This window comes from Eumetopias jubatus, unplaced genomic scaffold (genome assembly GCF_037043125.1).
Source record: "Eumetopias jubatus isolate StellerSeaLion01/CBP00866 unplaced genomic scaffold, mEumJub1_p1.0 scaffold_9, whole genome shotgun sequence".
NCBI classification, from domain to species: Eukaryota; Metazoa; Chordata; class Mammalia; order Carnivora; family Otariidae; genus Eumetopias; species Eumetopias jubatus.
The window spans coordinates 37994828-38007495 of NW_028274815.1; the positions used below are offsets into that span (position 1 = coordinate 37994828).

Sequence of the window (12668 nt, forward strand, 5' to 3'; positions counted from 1 at the left end):
CTCCAGGATCATGACCTGAGCCAAAGGCAGTCGCTTAACCAACTGAGCCACCCAGGCACCCTGTACTACAGTTAAAAAGTGTGTTCTCCCCCCTCATTGTAAATTCAGAATATACAATGCAAACTGGCCTTTCAACTACATGTGCTATCATTCTCACATTATAAATGAAAATGTTCAAATTAGGTACTGGGCCAAGTCCTCTAAGTGCTGGTGCTCTCTTTCACACTTTCTGAGGGGAGTTGGCAGAGGGTCTCAGGCCCTCATACCCTTACTCCTAGAATCTGTTAGGTGGGTTTCTGATGTACAGGTAAGGAGGTAGGTGTGCTAAAGCATTTACACCCAGACCAGAAGAGAAAAGCCCTTGTTAGCATTTAATGAACGCCCTCAAACGCGGCTTCAAGCTACTAGAACGCAGGCGCCCCCGACACCCTTAATCTCCTCTGCGCTTCTACTGAAGAATTTGGCCTTCACGATGACAGGCTGTTTTGGGAGTTTTCCCTTTCCCAAAACTTTGTAGTAGCCCGATCACACCACATCAATGATAGGAGCAGCTCCAGTCTTGTTTTTGGCAGCATTTACCCATGTCTGCTCACTGACCAAGGTCCACAGTTTATCAAGGTTGGCAGTTGGGCAGAAGCTCTGGTTCCTCTTTAAGTGGTAATGACTCATACCAACTTTTCCAAAGTATCCTGGGTGATATTTGTTGAAGTTGATCCTGTGGTGATGCATGCCACCAGCATTACCCCTGACCTCCTGGGTGCTTCCGGTGCTTGCCGATGCGGCCGTGGCCGTGGCTCACATGGCCCCGAAGTTTCTGGGTCTTCCTCAGTCTGGATGGCATGTCGACAGCTCAGACAGAAAAACTTCTTTCAGAATTTTTGAAATCAAATACAAACACATTGGAAAGTACTGTCTTATTTTCCCCCCTGCTCTTTGTTACATAAGTTAGTGCGCTATAAACACTGTCTGCCTCTTGCTCTTTTTTAGTTACCAGCATATCTTGGACAGGCTTCCATATTGGTATGGAATGCTTTCTGATTTTTTGAGAGAGGGAGGGAGGGGAAGAGAGAGAGAGAATATCTTAAACAGGCTCCATGCCCAATATGGGCTCTATCTCACAACCCTGAGATCATGACCTGAGCTGAAATCAAGTCAGACACTTAACGGACTGAACCACCCATGTGCCCCTCTGATTCTTTTTTATAGCTGCATGGCATTCCATTGTATGGATGTCCCATAATTCATTTAGACAGACTCCCATTGATAGAGATTTGGGTTTTTTCCCCCAATCTTTTGCTTTTACAAGTTATGTGCAATGAATAAATTTGATCATGTGTCATTTCACATGGGTAGATATACATGGGATAAATCACCAGAAGTGAAATTGCTGGGCCAAAGGGGATGTTCATTTGTAATTTTCATAGTCTTATCAAATTTTCCTCTGCAGGAGTTGTACCAATTTATATTCCCACCTATAATGGTTAAGAGTGGGGGTTTCCCCAGTTTTCCCAACAGAGTGTGTTGTTAAACTTTTGATTTTTGGTAATCTGATAGGAGAACATTGGTATCTCAAAGTACTCTTAATTCAATTTTCTTGTCATAAGTAGTATTGAGCATGTTTTACTTTGTCCACGATCTAATGGTATTTCCTTTTCTGTGGACTGCCTGTTAATATATTGTTTGTTGGATTTTTCCCTGTTCATGTTTTTTCTAACGTTTGAAGGAACCATTTATATATTAAACAAATTACCCCTTTGCCTGAGATATAGTTACAAATATTTTTTCCTTGGGTTGTTTTTGTGTTTTGACTTTGCTTCTGGTGACTTCTGCAATTCTGAAAGTTTACTCCTTACATCATTTATTATTCATTTTTTGCTCCATGCTTTTGATCATACTGGTCCCACTACTGAGAGTACCCTTTCCCTTCTTTTCTTTTTTTTTAATTTAATTTTATTATGTTATGTTAGTCACCATACATTATATCATTAGTTTTTGATGTAGTGTTCCATGATTCATTGTTTGTGCATAACACCCAGTGCTCCATTCAATACGTGCCCTCCTTAATACCCATCACCAGGCTAACCCATCCTCCCACCCCCTCCCCTCTAGAACGCTCAGTTTGTTTCTCAGAGTCCATAGTCTCTCATGGTTCATCTCCCTCTCTGATTTCTCCCCCTTCATTTTTCCCTTCCTACTATCTTCTTTTTATTTTTTTAAACATATAATGTATTATTTGTTTCAGAGGTACAGGTCTGTGATTCATCACTCCTGCTCATTCTTTTAGGTCTGACTCATATGTCGTCCTCCTTAACCCTCTGTCCTTCACAGTAGATGTTGTCCTCCTGGCTGCTCCTTTCATATTTTATCTTACCTCTGTTTGCCACATTGCCTTATTTTTGCTTGTATCTATCTGCCTCTCCCATCTAACTAGGAATGCCTTACCTGTCTTGTTTCTGTACTCCCAGCTCCTAGTACATAGGATTTACTTAATAAATGTTGAATAAATGAGTAGAGAAATTGTTGACAGTGGTTACCACTTCATCCCTTACTTCAGCTGATCCTATTTTTCAGATGAAACTTGTGTACCAAATATCTTTCGTGGAGAAACAGAAATGAAGGGGAGGGATAGGTAGGCTTGTCTTTGCTGGTTAGTGATGTTCCTAGGTATTTTGCCACACTCAGTGATGAGGAGTGGGCTTCCAGCTTCCCAAGGAGAACTCTCATGGCTCCATTTATCTTTATTTAATTTTTTTTAGGATTTTTTTTTAAATTTATTCATTTGAGACACAGAGACACACAGAGAGAGAGAGCATGAGTAGGGGGAGAGGCAGAGGGAGAGGGAGGAGCAGGCTCCCTGCTGAGCCAGGAGCCTGATGTGGGGCTCGATCCCAGGACCCTGGGATCGTGACCCGAGCTGAAGGCAGATGCCTAACCATCTGAGCCACCCAGGCGCCCCTACATTTATCCTTACTCCTCTGTGTCAGATCCAAGAAAAGGCAATTACCACATGGAAAAAAAATGTTTTTTTCAGTGAAATTTATTTCAGAATCATTGAAGCAGTGTGGTCATACTTAATCATTCATAAATATTCCTATTTAAACAATCTGAGCTTATACATTTTTCAGCCTTGGTGAAAGGACTTGATATAAAGATGGCACATTAGTGCAAATTAAATTCATTTCATAGCTATTAAAGAGTGGGCTCTTTCACAGACACTGATGCTTCTTGGCCCTCTTGACTTAAATTAAATAGAATAACCCACCAATAAATAAATAAATAAATAAATAGTTAAGTGGTTGTTCATCAGAAGCTGGGCACAAAGGACAGAGGGTTTGTTTGAACCTAAGGTGTAATGGCCTGTCAGGCTGGCTTCGAGTAAGTAGAAGAGATGAGAGGGACCTGACTCAGCAGAGGGGGTCTGAGGATTGGCCCTGGGAAGAGGGGGTTATTCCACCTGGTTGGTAGGCAGGAGGTCTTCTTAGCAGTGATATAGGGAAGGCAGCTGTGCACCGATTAGATAAAGAAGTGAAGTGTGCACTGATTAGATAGTGAAGTTCCCCTTGAGGCCATGTTTAAACCCTTCTATTCCCCTTCCACTAGCACTAAGGGTCACTCAGCACTTGTGGACTCTCTGGGTACAGGTCACTAGGAAGAGAGTTCCATGGTGAAGTCAGTTATATCCTGACCACCTTTGGTATTTCCCAAGAAGACAGGCATTGCTTCTGCTTTAGAGGTGCTGATATACCAGTTGGGGAACTGGGAAGATTCAAATTCCAAGGTTTCCTTGATTTCTGTCTTGTTGAAGACAAATCGCTTTTCCATCTTCTTCTTTGGGTAAACTCTGGGGTCTAACATCTGCAGCAAAACATAAATAAGAATTTTTATGAGGGAAGGGACAAAGACACTCTGGTGGTTATTCTCTGGTTCAGCTAGAGAGGAAACTGATGAGTCGTAGGACCAGGATCCAGACTCCTGATTTATCTTTGTGACCCCAACTTTCTGTGTAGTGACTGAAAGAGCTCTTACTCTTTTCTGAAACTTAGTATCAAATGGTAGGGAGCATAATATAGGTGGGAATTTTATTAAAAAGTGAAAATTGGATTAAAACTAGGAGTAGCTAGTTTCCAGGGACTTTTGCTGTATTTTTCCTTATGGCCCTGGCTAGAATGACTTCAACTTAGAAATGAAACTTTTGTTGGGAAAGCTGGTTGGGGGTGGGGTAGGGTGGAGGGTGATTTGGGGAGTGGAGGAGATGACAGGTGACAGCTCCCTTGATTAATTTCCCAAAGTGTCATTTATCAAATGGAGTAACCCTAACAATGTTATAATCCTTCTAACCCTAACATTGTATCATCTGTTGGGTGGTAACAAGGGCAGGACATAATAATATCAGCAAAATGACTTAATTTTCTGTGGTGGGAGTGGAAGTTGCATACATCTAACAATTACATTAAATTTATTTACATTTATGCAAAATTATCAAGTAGCTCTGCTCCCAGATTTCCTGGGGAGGAAAAGGTGGTTGTCTTGGAAGTAAGTGAGGCCTAATGGTGTTTGAGAGGAGCCTGGGAAGCCTTCAGCCACTGGTACTCACTTACCTCTAGCTGCAGGGTGGGCTTCCCATCTTTCATCACACAGGACAGGTACAGATTCTTTTCTTTGATGCACAAGGCCACAGGTATCTTGTTACTATTTTCATCCCCTTGCACAAAGCTCATGCGGAACACCGCTAGAGAAAGAAAAAGGGCCTTGTGGTCAGGAATACACAGCAGTGCAGAGTTGGCCCAACCACTGGACCCCAAGCCCAGGACTCATACAATTAACATCTTCTGTGGGAACCCACACTGAGGTTCTCATGGCCCAACAGATGGGATAACTTGGCTTCCCACAGACAATAAGCAGGGTTAGTTGGTTGATTCTTTTCTCCAAAGAAGGTCTGGGGGTTTCTTAGAGCCTCATCACAGTGGCAGTGAAGAATTAGGGAGTCTAAGTTTTGAAAATGGAAGGAAGGAAGCCATTTTGTGACTGGCCAGTGGTGTCCCCATCCAAATGAGCAAAACCATTTGATCAATGTGAAAGGCAAGAAAAGAGGTAGATCAGGGCTCCCAAAAGAAAACAGGCACAAATCTGTTTCAGACACATGGAACAAGTGGGAAGAACTTGGGAGAGGGGACGCTTAGCTGGAAAAAGTGGCTCCAAAGAGACACTCATTTTAATCTTCTTTAGTCACAGCCATCTCATTTGTGGGTCTTTAGGTCATGCTCACAACCCAGTTCTAAAGAAACAGGTTTGTCCTGGCCTGGCTAAGATGCCTCTCTCCAAGTTCAGCAGCCTTGGAAGAGAACAGGCTGCTCCTTTCAGCTGCTCCCTTGGCTGTGCTCCTGCATACAGGGTTCAGTGGCAAGGTGCCAGGCAGATTTCCACAAGTAATTGGCTCTCCAGACTTGAAACATTTGCTAGTTACAATACAGAGAGATAAGTTCCTGCTTGTCAGTAAAATTTCCCTATAAGGAGCCATCTGGTATTGGGCGGGCAGGATGTTAGGGTTAAGGGGGCAGGGTTGGGAATGAGGATGGACACATTATCTGTTTGCCACTCTAGTTTCAACCTCAAGAACAGGAAAAAGGAACCCACAGGCAGTTAGGTCATGTCCATCAAATGACCCCTTTCTAATGGAAGCATTGACATTGCACTATCATTCAAAGACTTGGCTAGACAATGGTCCTGGGTGTGCTTGAGCATTTTAATTTCTCAGAGTCTCATCTCTTGTTGAAAAATGAACACACTAAGGGAATCAATCTGGTGTTATTGCTAGGACCAAAATAAAAAGTTTACATGTTCATTATTATATGTTTTTCCATTTATGTTCATAATTTGCCTTATTGTTCTACTTTGTTAAAAATGTGGAGAATTAGCAAGCAGCCAGGAGGCCAAGAAAGGAATCAAGATGTCCCCAGTTACCTTGTTGGTTCACACTACTCCCATTGAGGTGGAGAGCCCGAAGCTCACATGAGTTATACAGCACCAGGGATTTTTGGCTTATGTCCCGGAATTTGCAGTCCAGCGATTGCAGGGGTGCATCACACACAAAGGCATCATCATCATACACTTCACAGACGATGGGTTCTGAAATATGGAGCATATATGTTGTTTAGGAAGAAAATTGGAAGGGCAGGCCAGATGATAGAAGGCATCAGAATTTGTTTTTTTGGAGGATATCTGAGCATGCACAGCTGGAGTTTGATTATAACAATTGTGGGGAGAGGGTGGGGTGTGTGAGAACACTGGACCTGGCACCATAAGATGTGGATTCAGGCTTGCTGTGGACTAGGAATAGAGCTACTCACATAAAATGGCAGTGGCAGTAACACTAGCCCAACGAGGACATTGTAAGACTTGAGGGAGGTAATGCAAGTGAAAGCCTCTGAGACTGGTGGAGTGACTGGCAAATGTGAGTAGTTATTAAGGTCTTACTTTAAGAATAGTGTCAACTAAAGAGATAACTCATTTGGTTTCTAGGCTCCTCTGTTTTTTCTCTCAATAGTAGGCCTTCTACTTTTTTAAAAGGCTTCAGCTTCAGGGTAGTTTAGCTGACTGTTGAGTTATGGACTCTGAGAAGCAAATGACCAGAGATCTCCTATTTCAGTAAATACCTTCTTCAAAGATGCAGCAAAAGATGTTCTTCAGGTCATCATCCTGGAGGGGCTGTGAGCAAGGTAAAGATACCTTCTTCAGCTTCTCCAAAGCCACAACGACTGACACGAAATGCTTCAGACTCTTGTTATGGAGCTGGTGGGAGATGTGTAGCTGGATGCCCTCATCTTCCAGAGAGCTGTTGTTCAGGTCTTGGAAGCAGCACTGTGGAGAGACCAAGGAAGAGTGTGTTAAGATGGTTGGGCCAGAGAACTGTTTTTACATCAGAGAGGCCAAAGAGGCTGGGAGATAACTGAGCTTCTAATGTTAAACTGTCTTCTCTCTGAAGCCCAGAGAGGTTCCGTGGTTTATCCAAGGGCACGTGGCAAGTTAGAGGCAGACCCAAAACCAGAATTGTGGGCTTTCTGGTGGCCTATATGGTATTCTTCTAGAATAAAACCCATGTCTACCTCATTTATCTTTTTTATACACTGCTCCACCTAACCATAAATTTATACCTTCTTGCCCTTTGTGTCTTTTTGTATCTCTAATGCTTTAACACTATGTATTTAATTCTTCATGGCAATGATGATCATAACATTTTCCATTCATCTATGTTCATTCAACAAGTTTTTAAGTATTCTATACAAGTTCCCTGTTTTTTTTCTAAACACTGTCTTATAAGCATTCTACAAATACTTTAAAAGTGTTTACTATCTGTGAAATATGTTCCCACTTTCCTGTTATTCAGAGAAACTGTGTAACTGTATGAAGGCTTAAGTTAGGTTGCCCTGGTAGCATGATAATGGTTTGAACTCTCAAAGGCCGGTTAAAGAGGCCTCTAATGGCACAGAGGAAAGCTGAGTGTGACAGAAGTTCCTGCCCAGAGCTGAGGCTCCAGATTAGAGTGAGCCAGGCTGCTGGAAGGAGCAGTGGAGGTAAAGGCCAGACAGAGAAGCCACACACCCCACCCAGGGCTGGAGTAAACCAGTGGCTGGTTTTAAAACATTTAAAGAAATGTGCTTTTTACAAGAGTAGGGACTAGATTATTAGGCTGGGGGAGGCTGCCAAGAATTGGAAAAAGAAAAAAAAAGTCAGAGAAAAGTAGCTGCTTGTTAATCTGTCTGACTGACCTAGCTGGGTTGATGGCTGTACCATATTGGAAAGTCATCAGGCCTCATACAGAAGAGAAGGGACAGCTCGAATGTTAAAATGGCTCCCAGTAAGGTTGAGAGTCAGAGAGAAACACCCATTTCCAGGGATAAACTTAGCTACCACTGACAATATTTCAGAATTGAATGTTACAGGATGCCAGGAGCTCCAAGATCATCTAGTTCATTCCCTTTATTTTTCAGAGGCCCAGGGGGTGAAGTGGCTTGTTTGAAGTCAAACAGCAAGTGAATGAATTTCTTTCAACTCGTAATTCATCTTTTTGTTTATATCATCCACATCTTATTGTCATAAGCTCCACCCCAGGGAGGAAAAACTATTCTACCTTTAAAGAGGAGCAGGCATATGTTAATTCCCAAGAACTTAAGTGATTTATGTAGGCAGAGCCCTCTCCTAAAAGGAAAATCAAATTTGCATTGCAGCCTTGTCTGCCTTCCTAGCAAGACACAGAGGACTTTATCACCACTGCCATTCCTCCTTGCCCTCCGCAAGCATAGCCATCATCACCAAGCCTTAGTGAGTGATGGTGGGAATGGTATAGTGACCAAGTCAGCATGCAGTGCCACCTGTGTCTCTCTTGCTGGAAGAGGTAAAAGTCCTTCCATCACAAAATACCATGGAAACAAGGGGGCCTAGAACCCTTTTCCTGGAGGCTCTCCCATGTCAGAATCTCACCAGGAGTTATGAGCTAAGCCCATGGTCTCACCTTCATCTTTCTGGGGCCATCAGCCTCAAAAAATAGGTCATTCTCGTTGTCACTGTAATAAAAACAGAGAGATTGCTCAAGTATGTCTCCCAGACAAGTTTTCTTTCTTTTTTTTTTTAATTCCCTGCAAACAGTCTTCATTATTAATAGGAAACTGCAAATGGTATGTCCCTTAAAGTTGCTGAAAGCTGCTGGCAAGTTTTGTGGCAATATACATGGAATGGCACAGGAGGCAGGGCAGATATCCTGGGTACTCCCTGTTGGATCCTGAGACCTAACTTCCACCCACTCCACATCTGAGCTTTTCCTCTCTCTCAAGCCAAAATTTGCCAAGAGGTCCCCTGTATTGTGTACTTTGAATCTTTTTTCCTATTTGCCATCTGCAGGAAGCCCCTGCAGCAACAGCATCTGGATGGCCTGTGGGTCCAAAGGCTGGACTTGCAGTGGGAAATCAGTCTTTAAACTAGGTTAACTTGGAGCCATGCTTGCCATGGGAAGAGGCAGTTCGGGGGACAAATCTGGTCTCCAAGCACAGATAACACTCCGCTCTTGAAAGAGGAGTGCGACTCACATTGCTGGTCTCACTGTCCCCACTGACCTGTAGTAGTAAGACATCATTTCACTGGTGGGTTCAGGTACTGTTGCCATGGCTGCTTCAGAAACCTGTGTAAAGAGGAGAAAATGAGCGACTCCTGCCATGCCAGTCTCCATGAGAGCTGCCTTCATATGTGATTTTCCCTTAGCACCTGGCACATGGCAGGCATGTAAAGGAACAATCTTTAAATGAGTGAGTGAATGTATGAAAGAGCCTTCCTTTGGGTCCAGAGGAAGCATTTGCTAAACCAAACCCAAACCAGGAGTGTTATTTGTTAGATGTGGAGCAGAGACTTTGACACTGATCTCTCAGATGTCTGCTGCTACATAAGCAATACTCATTCCCAGAATATTTCACGAATCATAGCCATAATACATGTGGCATTTTTGTAAAAAGCCCAGCTCTCAGGCAGAGAAGAAGGGAGAGAGGGAGGGAGGGAGAGAGAGACAGAGACAGAGAGAGACAGAGAGACTTGACTGGAACCTAGTCATAAAGAAGAGTTAGTTCAAGTTGTACCTGAGTAGTGAAGACTGGCTGGAGAGAATAGAATCCTGGAGTGGACCACTGTGCCTCGAAGAGCTATGCCATCTGCCAATCTCTACCTCACTTTTATGTTCTTAAAAGCAGAAGTAGAGAGCTGAAGAATTTCCCTTTTGGTTACTGATTTCACAACCAAATTAAAAAAAAAGGATCAGTGGGAACTTCTGGGGGAGGGTAAACTGAAATAATTGTCTAGTCCATGAAAGGGCAAGTGGTAGCAAATGATGACACATTTTTACAAATGTGTCATTATGCAAATATATATCATTTTTCTGACAACTGTTAACACAAATGATGTCAATATTAAAATATAGGGTTTTCCTAGATGAGAATACTATTTTAACTTAGGGTCTCTGGAACAAAATGGAGAACACACAGATACCTACACGAACAGGCTCCCTCACTTATGCATTGTACTTATATTTAGGAGCCTTCCCACTTGGAGATGGATTAAGGGGTATAAAGACAGTAACACTTCCAGTCTGAACTGAGGGTGCTGTTCTCTACTTTGGAAGTTCAAGGTTAATTACAGAAGCCTCTGGGGAGACAGGTGACCTCCTAGGATGGGACAGAAAATATATAGCTGTGCAGGCGTTCAGGCTCCTGTTGGGGCTGGGAGAACCTTGCGGATAAGCTCATTCAACCCTTTCAGACCAGGTGCTGGTGGTACCCTAGCCAGTTACACATGCTGTCTGTATCAATACTTGATGAATAGTGAATAAGCCCGGATTGAGAATGTATTTGAAAAGATTATGAATAATGATGTAGGAAAGAACATGAGGGTTCAAAGCCGATGGCCAAGAAAGAATTCTTGAGATGTCTTTGGTGCAAAACGTGGTTTTATTAAAGCACCTTCTCCTATTCTGAAGTTGCCTTTTTGTTTTGTTGACTGTTTCTTTTGCTGTGCAGAAGCGGCTCACTGTGACATAGTCCCCCTTGTTTTATTTTTGCTTTCGTTGCTTGTGCTTTTGGTGTCATATTAAAAAAACCATCGCCAAGACTAATGTCAAGGAGCTTTTCCCCTATGTTTTTTTGCAGGAGCTTTATAGTTTCAGGTCTTATTTTAAGTCTTTAATACATTTTGAGTTAGTTTTTGTAAGTGGTGCAAGATAGGCATCTCCAATTTCATTGTTTTGCATGTGAATATCCAGTTTTCCCAACACCACATATTAGAAAGACTATTTTTTTTCCATTGAGTATTCTTGACTCCCTTGTTAAATATTAGCTGACCATATATGCATGGGCTTATTTCTGGGCTCTCAATTCTGTTCCTTTGTTCTATGTGTCTGTTTTTATGCCGTTACTATACTGTTTTGATTATTCTGGCTTTGCAGTTTCGTTTGAAATTAGGAAGTGTGATGTCTCCAGCTTTGTTTTTCTTTCTCAAGATTGCTTTGGCTATTTGGGGTCTTTGATTCCATACATATTTTAGGATTTTCTTTCTTTCCTCCTTTCCTCCTTTCCTCCTTTCCTTCCTTCCTTCCTTCCTTCCTTCCTTCCTTCCTTCCTTCCTTCCTTCCTTCCTTCCTTCCTCCTTCCTTCCTTCCTTCCTTCCTTCCTTCCTTCCTTCCTTCCTTCCTTCCTTCCTTCCTTCCTTCCTTCCTTCCTTCCTTTCTTTCTTTCTTTCTTTCTTTCTTTCTTTCTTTCTTTCTTTCTTTCTTTCCTCTCTTTCCTTCCTCCCTCCCTCCTTTCCTTCCTTCCTTCCTTCCTGAGAAAGAGAGCATAAGCTGGTGGGGGGAAGGGGCAGAGGGAGAGGGAGAAAGAGAATCCCAAGTAGGCTTCCTGCCCAGTGCATAGCCTGACGCGGGACTCAGTCTCACGACCACTGAGATCATGATCTAAGCCAAATCAAGAGTCGGATGCTCAAGTGACTGAGCCACCCAGGTGCCCTAGGATTGTTTTTTTCTATTTCTGTAAAATATGCCACTGGAATTTTAATAGTTGTTGCATTGAATCTATAGATGGCTTTAAATAGTATGGACATTTTAACAGTATTAATTATTCCAGTCCACGAAGTTGGGATATCTTTCCATTTATTTGTGTTTTCTTTAATTTCTTTCGTTAATGCCTCAGAGTTTTCAGTGTACAGATCTTTCACCTTCTTGGTTAAATTATTCCTATTTATTTTATTGTTTTTGATACTATTATAAATGGGATTTTCTTTATTTTTCTTTTAGACGTTTTGTTGTTAGTGTATCAAAATACACCAGACTTTGTTGAACTCAGAGACCAGCAGAGTACCTACCCAAAGTACTGCCCCAGGATAGCCTTCACATTTGTAGGATGATTGAATGACCAGGTTATAAACTGCATGGAGCCTAGGAATGGGGCCTTCCCCACCCCTTTTGGCACATCTATATTACAGCACTTATAGCACTGAACTGAAACCTTGCTGGCTTATCTGGTTCCCTTAGGAAGCTGTGAATTCTTAGAGCTGGGTCTGGCATAGTGCCTGGCATGCAAACTGAGGCAGTGAAATTTTCTTACCTGCATGGGTGAGCAGGAATTTGACAGTGTTTTCCCTCAAATGAGCATGTACCTACTATGTTCCAGGTACTGTGCTTGCTCTGTGTTGTCCATGGGAGAAAGTCCCTGACTTTTCCAAGTAGGAGGGAAATAGACTACTGTGGGGCAAGGATTGCCCAGCAAGCTGGATCACCAAACAGCCCTCTGATTCTTAATTTGGCTCCTAGTACCTTGATATCAGGAAGGCAGACACAAGAATGCCATCTTTGATAAGTTATGTGTTCCACAGGCAATCTAAAAGCTGCATCCTGGGGGCGCCTGGGTGGCTCAGTCTGTTAGGCATCTGCCTTCAGTGCAGGTCATGATCCCAGGGTCCTAGGATCGAGCCCCGCATCTGGCTCCCTGCTCCGCAGGGAGCCTGCTTCTCCCTCTCCCTCTGCCCCTGCCCCCTGCTTGTGCACGCGAGCTCTCTCAAATAAATAAATAAAATCTTAAAAAATAAAAAGCTGCATCCTGTTCAAAGCATCAATTTTTTATGAGTTTGGTAAGCAATAGTAA

At 42.7% G+C, this 12668-nt stretch overlaps 1 protein-coding gene and 1 pseudogene across 1 annotated transcript; both read right to left on the reverse strand.

Annotated features, from left to right (window-relative positions):
- Window positions 1-396: 396 nt before the first annotated feature.
- LOC114223472 (large ribosomal subunit protein uL15 pseudogene) lies at window positions 397-841 on the reverse strand (annotated as a pseudogene).
- A 2178-nt stretch (window positions 842-3019) lies between these two features.
- On the reverse strand, window positions 3020-9726 carry IL1B (interleukin 1 beta). The gene is made up of 7 exons (XM_028122353.2): window positions 9621-9726; window positions 9108-9172; window positions 8510-8561; window positions 6654-6858; window positions 5962-6126; window positions 4599-4729; window positions 3020-3855 (listed from the first exon to the last, which is right to left on the reverse strand). The coding sequence occupies exons 2-7, from the start codon at window positions 9155-9157 to the stop codon at window positions 3646-3648; spliced, it is 813 nt and encodes a 270-aa protein (XP_027978154.1). The 5' UTR covers window positions 9158-9172; window positions 9621-9726; the 3' UTR covers window positions 3020-3645.
- Between the last annotated feature and the right edge of the window lie 2942 nt (window positions 9727-12668).